General features: G+C 38.0%; 1 protein-coding gene across 2 annotated transcripts in view; it reads left to right on the forward strand.

The window, feature by feature from the left end:
• Edem3 (ER degradation enhancing alpha-mannosidase like protein 3) overlaps window positions 1-18,892 on the forward strand; it is a 60,928-nt gene that overhangs the window by 27,249 nt on the left and 14,787 nt on the right. The window contains exons 9-16 of one of the 2 annotated variants that reach the window (XM_028775744.1): window positions 7,452-7,549; window positions 9,838-9,963; window positions 10,141-10,224; window positions 12,366-12,449; window positions 13,063-13,187; window positions 16,475-16,640; window positions 16,884-17,038; window positions 18,108-18,261. In XM_028775744.1, coding sequence (XP_028631577.1) covers window positions 7,452-7,549; window positions 9,838-9,963; window positions 10,141-10,224; window positions 12,366-12,449; window positions 13,063-13,187; window positions 16,475-16,640; window positions 16,884-17,038; window positions 18,108-18,261 — 992 coding nt within the window. The remainder of the gene's footprint in view (window positions 1-7,451; window positions 7,550-9,837; window positions 9,964-10,140; window positions 10,225-12,365; window positions 12,450-13,062; window positions 13,188-16,474; window positions 16,641-16,883; window positions 17,039-18,107; window positions 18,262-18,892) is intronic. The other variant, XM_028775745.1, reaches the window with a different exon arrangement.

The following is an 18,892-nucleotide window of genomic DNA, read 5'->3' on the forward strand; positions in this document are numbered from 1 at the left end:
TCTCTCTCTCTCTCTCTCTCTCTCTCTCTCTCTCTCTCTCTCTCTCTGTGTGTGTGTGTGTGTGTGTGTGTGTGTGTGTGTAGACTGGAACATAGACTCTGGAGTCATATTGTTGGAATTTAAGCTGTATGATCTTGGGCACATTGTGTAACTTATGTTTGTCTGTATCCATCACTGTAAGATGAGGCATTAGAACTACTTCAGAGTTACTGTGAAGGTTAAATGACTTGACTTGGAATCCTGAGAACAGTCCTGGCATGTATACTTACTGGCATGTGTGTACTTACTATGAAAAGTCACTGATAGTCCCTCTGACTAATGACTTTACTTCTGGAATCTAGCCTGAGGAAATAGTATAAACATACAGGAAATTTGTTTTCAAAGATATTTATCACATATTTATTTATAATACTGGAAAACAGAATTAAGTGATACTAACATAATAACTTAGAAATTTGTATTCTACATGTCACAGTATTAAGTTTTTAAAATTAGAATCAGGGAAAGAAACATGAGCAAATAATATCTGGTATCAGATAACGAATATTTTATGTTTTAAAACTCCCCTACTAGACAAGCACTGTAGAATGGAAATACACTGGAATGTTCCTAATGAGGTTATCTTTTATGTTTCTCTGCTTTACAAAAGGCTTGTCTTATTTGTCTATAAGTACAAATTAAGTACCTGCCTATAAATAAAAATTAATGAATTTATTAACCTGACAATTAAAATAAATGTCTTGCTTATATTTAATATTATATAATTTTTGTTCCTCCCCATATTCCTTCCCTGATCCCTCTCTTCTGTCTCCCTCCCCATCTGATCCTTCCATATCAGCTCCCCACCCCTCACCCTGCTCATCCGTAATTGTCTGTTTCACCTTTCTAGGGTGACCCAGTTCTCCACCCAGTCCCTTACTCTGTACCTAACACTGAAGTTATATGGATGTTGCTGACTAATGGATGACTCCATTACACGTACAAAAATCCACATACAAATGAACATGTACCATATTTGTATTTGATGTATTTGAATCTAGGTTATCTCATTCAGATGTTGTTTTTCTTTTATTGTAAAGAATGATTAACAATAAAATATATAAGAAATATACATACTATAATATTTTAAAGAGAAAAAATTTTAATGTGAATAGCTGTCAGCTTTAAAGTTAATCTTTGTTGTGTCTCAGGCAATGTGCCAAAATTTTTATTTATATTTAGTGTTCTGGTTTCTATTTTCATCTGAACGTGTCCTTAGTCTTTTGGCTTTGTAACAGTGGTTTCAGATTATTTGCCCAAATTTGCAAGATGAGCCTCCATCCCCGAAGCCATTAGAGTTCTACCTAGTGAGAGGTTTGGTCCCTGGCAACAGGAAGCACTCTGTGGCTCCCTGCTAGGCCTCCATTAGACTCAGTTCCAAATCATGTAGGGATGGAAGCGACTAACTCTGAGTGCCAGGCAAGTAGTTTTTCTGAAGTCCTATAAACCGTTAAGGCATAGCACTCCACATGGCAGCTTGTTCTGGGAGAAGGGGAGAAGGATGGCAGCTTTGTTAGCTATGGTGGTTGCAGAGGAGTGACTCGGATAGCACCAGGGTCTCATGCCTGGAGAGCTCCTGGGGGCTGCGAAAGTGGCAGGTGCCTCATAAACTCCTTCCTGAGAGCTGTGGGTGATTGCTGGCACAGAAATACTGCAGACGTAGGCTATAGCAAGGGCTGGCAGGACCAAAGACAGGTGGGCAGGAAGCACCCACATACAAATATGCTGTCAGTAATTCTATTCCACTATACGTTTATAATGTGTGTCCACACTGCTGGGCGGGAATGGTCATTTTCTTCTCTGTCTATATTTTCTTTTTTTTAATTATATTTTTATCATTTAGAACAATTTTAAATTTATTCTTCCCTTCCCCCAAGTTCTTCCAGAGCCTCTCCTCCTCCCTACTCACTCAGATTTAAATTGTTTCTTAAAAGACACACCAAACTCCAGTACTACAACAAACCCTAGAAAACAAAATACAACAATACCCCAAAAAGAGAAAAAAAACCACACACACACACAAAAACTGCAGTCCATTTACTCCTTTGTCAACTACTCCTGAACACTTGAGACCTGTCCTGGAGTGGTTAATATACCCAGGTTTATCAGTTTTATTAATTTTGTTTGTGTCTAAAAAAAAGTTACATTTAAATAAATAGAATCTGTAATTATAGCCGGGCGGTGGTGGTGCATGCCTTTAATCCCAGCACTTGGGAGGCAGAGGCAGGCGGATTTCTGAGTTCGAGAGTTCGAGGCTAGCCTGGTCTACAGAGTGAGTTCCAGGACAGCCAGGGCTACACAGAGAAACCCTGTCTCGAAAAACCAAAAAAACAAAACAAAACAAAACAAAAATCTATAATTATTAATCCAACAACTAAAATAAGTGTAACACTTATATTTAGTATTATTCAGTTTTTTCTAGTTTGTTTAAATGGTCCCTGAGAACTTACTTTATAATTCTGCAATTTTCCTAAACTTTTTTTTTTTTTTTGGTTTTTATAATCTTCTTGAATTCCTTGTAATTTCTGATTTCTAGCATGATCATTGGTTCAGGCTCAACCCATTTAATTAGTCCTCTTTAATACTAAGTGCCTTCTATGCAGCATTGCAACGGTAAGGCTCAGGCACAGTCCTGTTGTATGTGGTCCTTGCTTCTGCTCCGACCCTTATACTGCTGCTTCCTCCCAAGTGAAGAAGCCGGGTTTCTCACATTTAGTGTTGTTTTGCTTTCCTCTTAATGAAAATTTTCACATCTAGATATTCCTAAGAAGTGTATTCTTGTTTTGTTTAAGCTTCATAGCACAACTTCATACTTTATACGTCATAAAGTATAGCATATTGTATGTCTCTTTGAGACTTTTTTCGGCTTAATAATACATTAGTAAGACTCATCCTTACTGCAATGTGAAGTAACTCACAGTTTTCGAATGCTACAGTAATAAACCAGTTAACGGACACTTGAGGTTTTTCAAAGCTTTTGCTGATGTGATCATTGGTATTAGTAACGTTGTGAAGTTACTCCTTGTCCATGCGTAAGTTTCTCTTAACTATATATCTAGGAGTAAAAATTTTAGATAATAGTGTAAGTTAATGTTCTCCACTTTAGGATATAAGTTGTAATTCCAATTTATTTCACTTCTATATGCTTTAATAGCAGCAAATAAGAGAGCCGTGTGCTGGCATCTTCTCTAACACCTCATTGCCAGCCTTTTAGAGTGTGAGAACACTGTAGGAGTACCAAGAAACAAATAAATAAGCAAGCCAATAAACATGAAGACATTTGACATCATTGGTGGTCAAACCAAGTGAGGATCAAAATGCCACCTCATGTGGTTTAGGTTTTTTTTTTTTTTTTTTTTTTTTTTTTGGTTTTTTGGTACTAGGGAATCAAATCCAAGTCTTCGCCTACCTAGGCAAGTGCTCTACCACTGAGCTGTGTCCCCAGCCCTGTTTGATTATGTTAAAATTATATGCTTTTGTGTTTACCATTTGCATTTTGGTTAGATTGCGATTTAAAAAGTGGCTGAATTGTCCATACATGGCTGCTGCTGTTTGTGAATTGTATGTCTCTGTGTGCCCTCTTCCAGTTTATGGCGGGTGCTCTCCCATTAGGATCTTTTCCTTTGTAATGTCACTTTCACCAGCTTTTCTCCGTTTCCATCTTATAAATATGGTTTTTATTCAGTTAACCTGTGATTTGGTGGTCTGTACAGTGCCTATATGCTGGTACCTGCTCTAAAATTTATCAAGTGTTCTTTTGTTTGTTTGTTTGTTTGTTTTTCGAGACAGGGTTTCTCTGTGGAGCTGTGGCTGTCCTGGAACTCACTCTGTAGACCAGGCTGGCCTGAAACTCAGAAATCCACCTGCCTCTGCCTCCCAAGTGCTGGGATTAAAGCCACCACTGCCCGGCTCAAGTGTTCTTTTTGACCTAAAACATGGGCAGTGTGTAAATGTTTCTTACAGATTTAGGAAAGAATATTTTTTCTAATTCTTATTTGTAGAGTTCTGTACACATCAGTTTCCTCAGTTAATTTTTTGTTTTATTGGTGCATTACACAAAGTACTGGGCTTCAGTGTGCCGTTTTCAGGCATACATACGTGTCATGTTCACTCTTCTCTCACTCTGCACACACCTGGTTTCTACATGTGAGTGAAAGCATATGATTCTTGTTTTCTGAATACCACATCTTAATCAGTGCTTACTTGCTGTGAAGAGATACCAAGACCAAGGCTCTTATAAAAGAAAGCGTTTAATTAGGGGCTTGCTCAGGGGCTTAGTCCGTTATCACCATAGGAGAGCATGGAGGTACACAGGCATAGTACAGAATAGCTGAGAGTTCTGCATTCAGGTCCACAGGAGTTTTGAATCAAGGCCCCCCTCCAGTGACACAAGAAGGCCACACCTACGTTTCACAAGGCCCAAACCTCCTTATCATTCTCAAATAGTTCCCAGTGACTAAGCATTTGAAAATACGGGCCAATAGGGATCAGTCATTCTTGTGCAAACTGCCACACAGCGTAATTCTTTGTGGCTGAGCACACGCATGCACGCACACACATGCACTCAGACTTTAACTGTTCATTTGTTTATGAGCACCTAGGTTATTTCTGTAGCTTGGTGATTGCAAACAGAGCTGCAGTAAATATCAGTATGTAGCTATCTCTATTATGTGCCAGTTTTGACTAGTCAGATATATACCCAGGAGAGTTATAGCAGGATCATATGGTAGTCTTATTTTTTAAAGGCTTTATTTTCTTTCTCCCATTCTCCCCTTCTCCTTCTTTCTTTCCCTCTCTGTTTGTCTGTCTCTGTTTCTCTCTCTGTCCCCCACCCCCACCCCCACCCCCTAATTGTGAGGACTGTTTAATTGAAATTTCCAGGAAAGCTATAAATCTTAGCAGCTGCCTGGAGGAGGAAGATTTTGAAGGGAAAGAGAAAGCTGTGCCATTTGAGTTAAGCCACAGTGAAAATTAGACATATGACAGACAAGCAGGGGAGCTTCAGAGAAAGAATGCAGCTCAATGTGTTAGGGAAAACATACTTAAAAAGAGATAGAAGAGAAGAAACTCAGAAAAGCTGGCACACTTAACAAAGTTCCATGGCTGTGGTGCTGTGACTATACAGAAGGTAGGGCTTCTGGGAAGGCCACATTATCTCATTAAAGGGATAATTATTCCTCCCATCTCTTTAGTATGGCTTAAAGCAAATCAGCCATTGTACAGGGTGACATCTTCATCAATTGATTGACCAACCCAACTGATGTAACTCTTAAGGGAGAAGTCTGTGCACAGGCAGCTCAGGACAGGAAATCCAAGTGGAGCAGTTTCAGATATTCCCTTGGTTTTCTGGCTAGGAAGTGTCTGAAGAGAGCTCTGATTTCTTATTTTTTCCCAAATGAGCACTCCTGTCTTGTAGACACAAGGGCAGGACTTGAACTCTAGTCCAGACACTCATCCCATCTGGTGAACAGCTTTGAAACGATCTCTGGGTTTTCATGGTGAAGATGGGCTTTATCTACTCTTCCATTTCAGCTGTCTAGTAAATGATTTTAGGGTTATGTCTTCAGAGAGGAGAATATTATAGTGGTATTGGATGCCTGTTAAGAAAAAGATATTTTCTTCTGGTCAGAAGAGTGGAATCTTTAAAATTTTAAATCCATACTGAGTTTCATAGTAGCTGGGCTAATTTACATTTCTACCCAAATTATCAGTAATGCATAGACCGTACTAATTACCTGTTTGTTTAACCTATCAAAAATTAGACGATTCTTAGCAATGATTTTTATATGTGTTCCATTGGGTACGATGGGGGCATTCATTTTAAATTGCTGTCTCTTCTTGGCTGAATCCTTTGTCACTATGCAGGGATCTCCTTGATTGCTAGTCCTGTCTCTGAGCAGCTGTCTCCACTTTGTCTTGCAGTGTTTACCAGACACACCTCTCCTCACTCTACTTTCCCCTCTACAGGTGTTTACACTCTAAATGTGTCCTTTATATGATTTGCACACATCTCAACAGATTTTACCTTTTTTAATCTGTTGATATTTTAATACATATAAGCTTATGCTACTTTTATGTTTTTTCAGTATGTTGCATTTTTTTCTAGTTTTTTTTTTTTATCCTCTTGTTTTTGATGTCTTGTCTCTAAAGACAAACTGAGTGTATTCTCTGATCCCTTTGTCTCCTCCTCCCCAATCCTTTCTGTTATGGTGATAGTTCTGAGTATCTGGTGTCTCTGTTTTCTTTGGGGTTTGTTGTTTTCTTTCTCCGTCTCTCCCCTCTTATGCTCCCTCCTTCACTGTTTGAATAGCAGCAAGCTTCACTGAGGTATTTGCTTACTTGTATTTTGAGTATCACTTAACATACATGAATTATCTCTTAATTAATTAGTATCTGTATATATGGGTTCTGCTCCAGTATTCAGTCACCCACACGTGGAGAATATTCAGGGGGTAAAATTGCATCTGTTCTAAACATATGAATATTTATTGTCTCTAAACAGTACGGTATAATAAGCATGTATATCCTTTGTACATTATACTTTGTGTTAAAATGAATTTGGAGATTGCTCAAAATATGTGAGACTGTGCCAGTTTACACCATTAAAATGACACTTGGGCATCTTTGGGTTCTGGCATCCCCATGAGTCTTGAAACCAGTGTGAGGTAACAGAAGTGATTGTACAGCATGCAAACTGTGTGCAGTAGTGTTCCCTGAGCACCAAAGTTGTACTTCTATAGTTGTTGATTATTTTAATATTGGAGTGATGGCTTAGCTGTGTGTAATTCTTGGCTTAAGTTACTTTCCATCAAGTTTTTAAAACACAACTCTTAGTTTCAAACATCCTGTTAAGAATGTGATATTGTTCTTATTTCTATCCCCTTAATATATGGTCTGTCCTTTCTTTCTGGAAGATTATAGATAACAAAAACAGTAAAAAACTTAAAAAAAGTTGTTACAATTTTAGGTATTAGTTTTCTTCTTTCCTTTAGCATTTTTTGGGCCTTTTAAATTTAAAATGCTTTTAATTGTTAAATTTGGTTTCTGTTTTTTTAGATTTTTCAATTTGTGTTGGATGAATCACTGTTAACTATCCTCCATATAACATAGACATGGTGATAGCTCTTTTTCCTAAATAAGAAAAATTGTAATCAATTTCATATAGCAACCTTTTAACAATAAATTATTATTTGCAAGGGAGCTGTTTTTCACAAAGCAGGGTCGTAATTCTAGAGACGTGCAGTTGTTACAGTAGAGTTTCATGTTGATGTGTAATTTCATGATGTGCAGTTGCTACAGTAAAGAGTTTCATGTTAGCATCTAATTTCCTTCTGCTGCACTACTGTCCTCATTTGAACTCTGAGTTTCAGACATGTTTAATAAAGGACCACCTTTATGTGTGTTTCCTATAGATAGTGGAGTTGGAGCAGGGATCGACTCCTATTATGAGTATCTGTTGAAAGCCTATGTCTTGCTTGGAGATGACAGTTTTCTGGAAAGATTTAATACAGTAAGTTGATTTATTTTCCTATTAATTTTGTAACTAATTTCACAAGCTCAAGTTTGATGAAAACTTAACAACCTAAATGATATTCTTGAAACAACTTGTCTTAAAATGTGTTGTAGTGTTTTGTCAGCTCTCACTGATGGCATTGGGCAAGGCAGCATGCAAATGGAACACATCCACAAAGTAATCTCCTCATCTTTTACCAGAAAATTTCTAAATCTGGCAATGTAGGTCAAAATAGGTAGATTTGGGTTTTACCTAATCTTGTTTTGAACAAAGAAGGCAGTTACTGGAATGAGATACAGCTAGCTTTCTCCTTTTGGGTTCCAGTTCTATTTGAAATGTTGGAAGTTTGACCTAGTCTTTGATCATACCAGCCAATCAGATTTTGGGTAGTGCGTATACATTCCAAAAGATGGTGTCTTCAGAATGGACCATAAGAACCACACATAGAGGCTTCAGGGAAGGAGATGGTTGGATGCATTGTGGGCTGTTCATAATTGAAGCAAGCTGAGATTAATGTAGCAAACTCATCAGCCATGTCACTATATTCATTTAGATACAATTTCCTTTTTTTGGCCCACCCATTAGTTCATGTGCCTTTTATATGTGACATTTTGATAATGTAGTTAAAAGTAGTAGAAAGATCTTGGTTTATATCCTGTTTGGGCAGCATACTGACTTTGTGAGCATCTCTGGTTGCCTTTTATTTTGGGAGGTTACAAGAGTTTTTATAGACCCAGTGATTAGAACATAGCTAACTAAAAATTGTCAGTAATAGCGATTAAACACCAGATGAGCTAGCAAAACAGCTTAAATTAGGGTTGAAGAGATGTCTCAGTTGTTAAGAGCGCTTGCTACTTTGACAGAGAACCTGGGTTCAGTTCCCAACACCCACATGGTTGCTCATGACCCTCTTAACACTAGTTCCCGGTGATCCTGTGTCTTTGTCTGGCCTTTCCAGGCACCAAGCATGCATGTGGTACACAAATATGCATTCAGGCACTCACACATACACATAAAATAAAAATAAATAAAAAAATCCTAGTCCGTTTTTGAGTACTTAAAAAACTGTTGAAATCAGATTTTATTTTCTTTTAGATAAGAATTAAGTCAGTGACTTGGGTTCTTTGGCTCATTAATACAAGTTGTCCTGTTTTCAGAGATGAGGCATACATATGGAAGCTGTTAAAGAAGGGGGAAGGCATCTCCAGTAACAGAAAAGGCAGAGGCAGCAGAGCGTGAGAGTGGTAGCAGGGACTGGGCATTAGTGTTAGTGGTAGTAAGTACTGGAATATTGGGCTAGCTGAGAAGAGACCACAGTTCTAAACTCTATAAGATGGAAACTGTGACTTTGTTCCAGGGGGACCAGAGAACATCAGTGGGCCACACAGGCATCCAAACCATGAGCTGGTCACATAGTAGATCAAGATGTTTACATCTGTTTCTCAGAAGACCCTGCCCCGCTTTTGCTTTCTATATGTGTTCATATATGCTCAAGTGTATGTGCATGTGTGTGGAGGCCAGAAGCCCATGTTGAATGTCGCCTTCAATTGCTTAGTGAGACAGAATCTCTTCACCAAACCCAGACTTCCTCAATTTGGCTAGACTGGCTGGGCTAGTGAGGGATCTTCCTGTCTTACCTCCTAAGCCACTGGGCTAGAGAATGGTGCTGCACTCGGCTCTGTTACATGGATGCTGGGTGTCCGGACTCAGGTCCTCATGTTTGTACAGCCCCAGGAGGTCTCATGTTAGTTGTAGGGTTTAATATTCTGCCTTGGAAAGGTCCAGGATCATGTGTGTGGCCTACAGTACCTTTGGACTCTTGTTCCTCTACCTCGGCTACCCAGGTTTGACAGTGTGGGCACTTAGCACTGCATCCAGTCTTGGTCAACATCTTAGTAGTTGTTTGTATGAGCTGTTATATATCGCTCTCTCCCTCCCACCCTTCTCTCGTTTAACACCTTAGTAGCTGTTTGTATGAGTTGTTCTCTCTCTCTTTCTGTGTGTGTGTTTCTCTCTCTTTTTCTCTGTGTGCTCGTGCACTCATGTGGTGTGGCTTAGGTTTGACACCTTGGGCATGCTAGACAAATGTCCTTCCATTGAACTATACCCATACTTCTGCATATGACTGAGAGGTATGTATAATTTCTTTCACCTAAATATTTACATAATCAATTAGCATATAAGGAGTTTATCTATATATCTTTATATATTCAGACATAATTATTTTACTGTATTATATATATTTTTACATTTACTTTCATGAACATTTTGTTACGATCTTTCAGCATTACGATGCCATAATGAGATATATTAGCCAGCCACCTCTCCTGCTTGATGTGCATATCCACAAACCAATGCTGAATGCTCGGACCTGGATGGATGCATTGCTTGCCTTTTTTCCAGGTTTGCAGGTAAAGAAACCCATTTTCTTCATATTAGAATAAATTTATTTTAACTAAGTACATTTGTGATCGCTAAGATCCAAATGATAAAAGTGATCATTTCAAGGCTGTACTAACCTTGTAATGTCATGGTTATAGATGAAATTAACTCATGCTTTATTAAATGATTTTGTTGTTTATGTCTAGGTCTTAAAGGGTGATATTAGACCTGCTATTGAAACTCATGAAATGTTATACCAGGTGATTAAAAAACACAATTTTCTACCGGAGGTAAGCTAATAATTGAAATTCTCCTACACACACACACACACACACACACACACACACACACGTATGCATGTATGTGCATGCGTGTGTGTGTGTGTGTGTGTATGTGTGTTAAATTTCTTATTTAAAGCTCCACATGGTCATTCAGATCCATCTCTAACTCCAGTTCCAGGGGATTCAGATATGTACATAGGCAAAACACCTATACACATAAAATAGAAAATGTGAGAGTACTGTTGGCTATTATTGATTACATTTAGTCAGTCTTTGTCTTTAAGACATGTTTACTCCCTTAAATGTATTTTTATTTACATATAACCTTTTGCTTTTCTTTATATGTTGAGAAGTCTCATTTAGAGTAGGGATGACACTGCTCTAAAAGTCCCAGCTTATTGTTCCTCAGCCTGTGTTAACTCATCTCATTGGCATATTGTGACGTCACCTTTTCTCCTTGGACTTTTTCATGTGTGTTCCAGGGATTGAACTTGGGTTGTCAGGCCTGCATGGCAAGCCTCTTGACTCGCTGAGCCATCTTGCTGGCCTTCATTCTGACTTATGCTGCACACCAGCTAGGGAGATCTAATCATTTATATTTTGAAGCTTGTTTGGTGAAAACTATGTACATTAGATGTAATCTTGGTCATCATGCACTCACCCTAAAAATACTGATAATGTCTTCATGCTGACTGAAAATGACTTTTTTAAAAACAATATTACATTCATAATAGATGTCTTTGCTACATTAGTTTGAAAGGATACTGATCGCTTGCTTTTTGGCTTGCCATAAATATACCTTTATAAATCTTGTACCCTGTTTGTAGCCTTGTTCTTTCTGTTCTCTGTGAACAGAGTTAGGTGTTTTTTAAGGCATTCGCTGTGGAAAGTGTAGTTTTGTTGACCTTCAAGTACAAGGCTTTGCATTGCAGAAAGCTCATCTTCATGCTAAGTTATGTGAGGTTTCAATTAAATACACTGATCACAGATGAAGGTTTTCTCCATTTTTTATTAAAAAAACAAACAGAACCACCAAAAAATCCCTGTTGGCTTATTGAGACTCAAGGGATGGCTCAGTGGGTAAGAGCACTGGCTGATTTTCCAGAGGACCCAGGTTTCATTCTCAATCTCACATGGCAGCTCACAACCATCTTTAACTCCAATTCCAGGGGATTCAGCACAGACATACACACAAAATAAAATAAAATAAAATAAAATAATTTAAGAACATAGTTGACTGTTATTGATTACATTTTAAATAGACTAATTTTAAGTAAGTCCTTGAGTCATTTCACAGAGGATTTGACCATTATTATAAAAGAAAATAGGCTACAATAAAAATATATCCTTGAAAGTATATAAAATAAAAAGAACAGAAAATACATAGAAGAGAGTAAATTGTAAGTGTCCTCAAAAAATGTTATGTTAGATAAAACATATGAATTGACTTGACTTAATGTTTCACCATGTGTGGGTACATGAAAACTGTATACTGTACACCATGAACAGTTTTGTCAACTGAAAAGATTAAAAGAAAATCAGAACAACAGATTATTCAGAGGGAAAAGGAAAGAAGCAAGAGGAAAATGCAGTTATTAACAACATAGGATGTATTTATTGCTACTACCAAATGTCATTATTGAGGTTTTCTGATTGTATTGTTGGTCCAGTTGGTTATTTAGAAGGTAACATAGGGCTGTGGAGGTGGGTCAGTTGGTGAAGTGCTTGCCATGCAAGCATGAAGGTCTGAGTTCAGTCCCTAGAACTCAGCAGGATAGTGCACACCTGGAATCCCAGCGTTGGAGAGGCAGAGGCAGGTGACTCTCTGGGGCTCACTGGTCAGCCACCCTACCCTACTTGGTGAGATGGAAGGCACTGAGGAACACGGGAGTTGACCTTCCATGAGTACTTCTATGATTACACACAGACATGAGCATGCACACACAGAAAAATAACTCATTTAGCTTGACTAAACAGTCTTTCCAAAGATGAACTAGTATTTTAGTAACAATAGTATTTTATGGATAAAAGTGTACCCTGACTTGAGTATTAATTACTTTTACCTTTTATACATATTGCTTTGTATTCTAGTACTGATTGTTTATTTTTCAGTCACAGTTTGATGCTTACTTATATGTTGTTCTGTACAGGCATTTACTACAGATTTCAGAGTCCATTGGGCTCAGCATCCTTTAAGGCCAGAATTTGCAGAAAGTACCTACTTCTTATATAAGGTAAGATAACCTACCATTCTTGGCCTTTTCCCTACGTCTTGTTGTCTCTCTTGCTGTTTTATAATAAAAAGTGGTTATAATGGTTTGATATATCATGATTTGCATTCATGTAGCCCATAAAATTATAGAAAGATATAAGATTTGATGTGAATTTAATGCCTTTTCAAATATAATTCTAAAGACCTGAGGTAGAGGCTAGATCTCCAAACAGAAGACACAGGAAATTGAGATCCCAACTATCTATAAATTAGCCCCTTCTGAACTCTGTATACATCTCTGCTGTAAAGAAGAAAGGTCATGAGAACAAAAAAGAAAGCAAAAAAAACCCAACACTTTTATATTGAGGATCTGTGTCCTAAAGCAAGTCTCTTCCCTTCAACCAGGGAGTTCTTTTGAGTATTTAGAAATGTAACTTAAAAGCTAAGGTTATGGTTTCAGTTGTTTGAAATTCAAATCAAATTTGTGGTGTATTTCCAAACCTACTTCCTGTGTAATGTGTGCCCAACACAAGGCCTGGCATCTCGCAGGCACTCAGTCATTACTGGATGGGAGAATGGGTGTATGGCAGCATATGTGCTACGTCTAGACATTACACGTATTATCCTTTTAATAGGCTACAGGAGACCCTTACTACCTGGAAGTAGGGAAAACACTCATTGAAAATTTGAATAAGTATGCTCGAGTGCCTTGCGGGTTTGCTGCCATGAAGGATGTTCGCACCGGGAGTCATGAGGACAGGTAAACAAGCACCATCCCCTTTCCTTAGCAAGGGCCACAGTGCAACATACAGAGACACTGAATGCTAGAGCTCCCAAGGATGCAGAGTTCTGTTCATTGTGCTTGGTTTTGTTTTTAAAAACCTCTATGATCTGCTCATTTCTGTTTCAGTAGCTATATTTTGTTCACCTCAGTGAATTTGTGACTGACCCAGCTAGTCAGATGCTGGCTCTAGGCTGCCAATAAACACAGTGTCTGCCTTGATCTTGAGAAGCTGATTTTTTTTTGTTGTTGTTTTGTTTTGTTTTGTTTTGTTTTGTTTTGTTTTGTTTTGTTTCGAGACAGGGTTTCTCTGTGGAGCCCTGGCTGTCCTGGAACTCACTCTGTAGACTAGGCTAGCCTTGAACTCAGAAATCCACCTGCCTCTGCCTCCCAAGTGCTGGGATTAAAGGCGTGGAAGCTGATTTTTTTAAAGCTTGAATTTAGAACTTTTTTTTTAAGATTTATTTTATTTTATTTTATTTTATTTTATTTTATTTTATTTGAGTATACTGTAGCTGTCTTCAGACATACCAGAAGAGGGCATCAGATCCCATTACAGATGGTTGCGAGCCACCATGTGGTTGCTTGGAATTGAACTTAGGACCTTTGGAAGAGCAGTCAGTGTTGTTAACCATTGAGCCATCTCTCCAGCCCACGAACTTTATATTTAGCCTAGGGAATTTTCATTTTGTTTATAGACAAAGTTTTGGAGCTGAATATTATCTCAGGAGTCTTTTGGCTGAACTGCTGGTTTTTAGTATCCTACAGCCTAGAGAAATATCATTTCTCTAATTGATGAGGAAGAATTTTGGATTGGGATTATGATCAGTCCTCATACAGGGCACTTGAGAACTTTAGTGACAGGCTGTTTGCTTTGGGTGCATATTCCCTACAGATCTACTGGCATTATCTGGTAGTCACAAGCATCCACATGCAATACACATAGACACACACATTCACACACACACAATTTTCAAGAAGAAAATATTTGTATTTTTCTAGTAATATGTGATTACTAAAAATGATCTAATTAAAAAAAAATGAAAATCTTTGGAAGAGCCTGCTGTAATGTGCTTAAGATAATGCTGAACAATTTGGTGGTCATGTTAGACCTGGGAATGCCTCTGCACTTGCGTTTGCGTGTATGTTAGACCTGGGGAATGCCTCTGCATTTGCGTTTGTGTGTATGTTAGACCTGGGAATGCCTCTGCATTTGCATTTGTGTGTATGTTAGACCTGGGGAATGCCTCTGCATTTGCGTTTGCGTGTATGTTAGACCTGGGAATGCCTCTGCATTTGCATTTGTGTGTATGTTAGACCTGGGAATGCCTCTGCATTTGCGTTTGCGTGTATGTTAGACCTGGGAATGCCTCTGCATTTGCGTTTGTGTGTATGTTTCTGGTTTTAGACACAACCAGATCACCTGGAACCTAGAGATGAGTGATCCAACTGTGTCTTACTCTTTTCTAGATTTTACAAAACATGTTTTACAATCAGTTCACAGATTTGCTTAGTCTCACTGTCCTTACTCACTAATCTACCCCTCAATCACAGTTTTCAAAGTAGCATTCAGAAAGGCAGAGCTGTGGTAAGCTTAGTACAGACTCACAGGACAGTTGTTTTCTAACAAGGTTTGCATCAAAAATGAGCTACAAGGTTTTAAAATATGATAACGAGGAGACGTTGCAGTGGGTAAAGTGCTTGCTGCACAGCGTAAGGAGTGTGATCCTAGCATCCACATAAAGAGCCAGGCCTGCTCGCATGTGTTCCTAAGCCCAGAGTCACGGGGCAGAAGCAGGACACTCAGAGCTCACTGGCCACCTGGTCTAACCAGCTGACTAGTTCCAGGCGTGGTGGAAAACTTTGTCTCTCTAATCGTAAGGTGAAGAGTGATAGAACACACCCATGTCAGCCTCTGACTGCCCATGCACACCACACAGCCGTTCAGATACAGGAAAGAGTAGAGCTGTGGTTTCTCTCATACGTAATCTGCTGTTTTTGTTCCTTTTGCGGAACAGGAAACAGAAGTCTCAGTCTTTAGATAATGTCCCAGTGGCCAGCGACCTCCTTAGCAGAAGAACTTCATCTGTAAAGCCCAGCTCTTCATCACTCTCATTATTCTTAGTAAGGCCCATTCAATTTGCATTCACTTTAGTAAGCATCACTGAGGACCTATGATGAGCCAAGAGCTGGGCTTGGCTAGAAGTCTGATCGGATGCAACCTGTTAGATAAACCATAGGCAAAAGCCTTGGTGCCTTGTTGTGGGAGGTAGTAAATTTACTTAAATTTGATGTTGCAATTCCATCTACTCCCTATATAGTCTTTTCCTGACATGTAATTTACTTAAATTTCTCTTTAAATGTTGTAACATTCAACTATTTGTGAAGGCATGTCCATACTTCCCTCTTTCTCACCTCAACTATATAGTAAACAAATAGATAAAAGCTCACAGCTCTGGGACCTCAGTATTGTACAAAGCTGTGCCTACAGTCCTGGGGCTTTGCATTTACTTTTGTGGAACTTTTTATAAATGATACCTTTAAAGTCTTTTCATTACTTAAATTCCTGCATAACAAATGTCATCAAAGTGACGTTCCTTATCCATGTGTTAATGTGACTGGAAGATTCTTATGTGGGTCTCATTAGTAAACGTCATCTGGAAGTTTACTTGTTGTGTATGCTGTTTTCTCCATAGTAGAAAACCTGTTAAACAAGTAGTGTGGGGGCTGGTGATGACTGAGTGGTCAAGAATACAGGCTGTTCTTCCAGAAGTCCTGAGTTCAGTTCCCAGCAACCTTCTAGAAAGGGATCTGATGCTCTCTTCTGGTATATAGGGGTGCATGCAGACATAGCACACCTACATTTAAACAAAACATAAATAAGTAAATTAAAAAATCAAAACAGGCAATTGTGGCTTAGGCCTTAATCCCAGCATAGGCAGAGGAACCTCTGAGTTCAAGGACAGCCTGATCTACAGAGAGAATTCCAGTTCCAGCACAGCCAAAGCTCCCTGTCTTAGACAAACAAACAAAAAACTAGAGTGGTGTGAATTTTGTGTGTTTGTGTGGGATATTTTGCAGGTTTCTTTTCATGAATTTTTGATAAGGTTAATGGTAGTGGTAGGCAGCTCCTCTGGTTTTTTATGCCATTGCGTTATACTGGAGTTCAGATTATTTTGACAATGGAGGGTTGAAACGCTTTGTATTTTATTGATTCTATCACTGATATTTGGATTTTTAAATATTTATTTGTGACTTCAATTTAGAATGGATTCATTCTTCTTGGCTGAAATGTTTAAATATCTGTACCTGTTATTTGCTGATAAAGAGGACATCATCTTTGACATAGAAGACTACATCTTTACAACAGAAGCTCATCTGTTACCTCTTTGGCTTTCCACCACAAACCGAAGCATCTCGAAGAAGAACACAGTGAGTTTTAAGTTAAATGCCTTCATGACCTTTCACTTTTATATATTTGTTTTATTTTTCTAAGTAAGAAGTAACCCATAATTAGAACTCAGATAATATATGCATGATAGAAGGGGACTACTTACAATATTGTCTCATTTTCTTTTAGGACATCACTGTTGTTTAATAAAAAATATTTGTTTTTTATCCATAATATTAAGTATCTCTATTATTATTAGTCACATATTTTGTTTTATGTTCTAGACCTCAGAATACACAGAACTGGATGATAGTAATTTTGATTGGACTTGTCCAAATACTCAGATTCTTTTTCCTAATGACCCACTGTATGCTCAGAGCATCCGTGAACCCTTGAAAAACGTGGTGGACAAGAGCTGTCCAAGAGGCATCATCAGAGTGTAAGATGTATTGTTTTATATTTAGTGCCATAGTTATTTAATAATAAATACCATTGTATTTAATAATATAGTTAATACCGTTAATTTATAATAAATAACTGTGCCTAATGAGCTGTAACAATAGTTGAAAAGACTTTCACTTAGCCCAGAGGTACTGAGATAGGAGTTCTTATTGAATAAAAATTATGTGAACTTTTTTATTTTTGTTTAATAGTAGATAGTATACAACAGTTTTAAAATTTATCTAGCTCATTTTTTGACACAAGATTCATCAGTTATTTCAGTGTGTCTTGATGTTTCCTCTGTAGTTTCTACATAGTGGAAAGAGGTTTTGTATTACTTTGTTTGTATTTTATTGTTTTTAGAATTCCTTCTTACTCTTGATTGTAACTAAACTTATTTGGGAGGCTATAAACAAACTCATTTTCTTCTATCTAGATAGTTATCATAAAGGCTCTTGACTACAAGGGGCTAAAAGAATGAAGTAGGCATTATTATCCACTGATGAAAGGATTATTTTGCTTTTAAAATATTGTAAGGGCTGGTGAGGTGGCTCGGCAGTTAGGAGCCCTGGCTGCCCTTCCAGAAGACCCGGGTTTAATTTCTTGTACCCACATAGCAGCTCACAACTCTCTGTAACTTTAGACCTAGGGATGTGACATCCTCCTCTAGCTTTGAATGGCAGTGTGTGCACATGGTGCACAGACATACATGCAGACAGAACACCACTATGCATATAGTTTCTAAAAATTAAAACTGGAAAAAATTGTGAGAAATATGTTTTTAGAGAAAGACAGCATACATGATCTAGTTTACTGGAACACACAAATGCACATGCGCGTGCGCGCACACACACACACACACACACACACACACACACACACACGGATGAAAGTGGCACAGTTTGTTAATAGTCAGAATTATGCAGGGTAAAATGAATTATTGCAGCTCTACCAGGTCTAAAATTAGCTGTTTTGCAAATATTTACTAAGATTATTCGTATTTTATTTTTATATTTCTCTACTTGCAATGTGTAGTTGTAAGCCTTGCTTCTGATTCCTTTCAGCAGAGAGGAGAGTTTCAGAAGTGGAGCTAAGCCTCCTCTGAGAGCCAGAGATTTTATGGCCACTAACCCTGAACATTTAGAAATCCTGAAGAAGATGGGGGTGAGTTTGATTCACCTCAAAGATGGGCGAGTCCAGCTGGTCCAACATGCAATCCAAGTAAGACATTGCTGTATGGGCTAGGTACTGTCTCTTTGCTCTGTAGCTTGAGTAGGGTGATGGCGTTTGACTGTTGGAAGCTTGAGGAGGAAGCACACATGCAAGTCTTTTGGAAAGATCCAAATTCTTGTGATCAGTTGGGATAATTATATATCACTACAGTCAAAAATAGGATATAAACCTAAATTTTCTTTCTCAGTTCATTGTCTTTCCATTATTTTATTTCAAGTTAGTGGTTAATTTTAATATTTATATAATAGTATTTCACACTGTTTTAGTTTCCCAAAAGCATTGACTCTTGGTAGTTCATTCATCATAGAAACCAAGCTTCACATATATTTGTACCTAAAAAATATAACATACTTTTTAGATAAATTTTTATTGGTTTTTACTTTAAAGTTTTTATAACATGAAACCTTTAAGTTAACTATGTTATTAGCAGTTTGATTCTGAGCAGCATAGTATTCTGAGTAATTTTAAGCTAGAAGCATACTCAGACAACTTTTACTCTCAAATCAGCTTTCCCATGACATCACCTTTCCCTCACATTTTTATCTATTTACTTGTCACCTCCATCTTTCATTTAAGAATATCTCTGTCCTTATGGTCCTTAATTGTGAGTGTGGCATGT

This window comes from Grammomys surdaster, unplaced genomic scaffold (assembly GCF_004785775.1).
Source record: "Grammomys surdaster isolate TR1022 unplaced genomic scaffold, NIH_TR_1.0 259, whole genome shotgun sequence".
In the NCBI taxonomy this organism is placed as follows: domain Eukaryota; kingdom Metazoa; phylum Chordata; class Mammalia; order Rodentia; family Muridae; genus Grammomys; species Grammomys surdaster.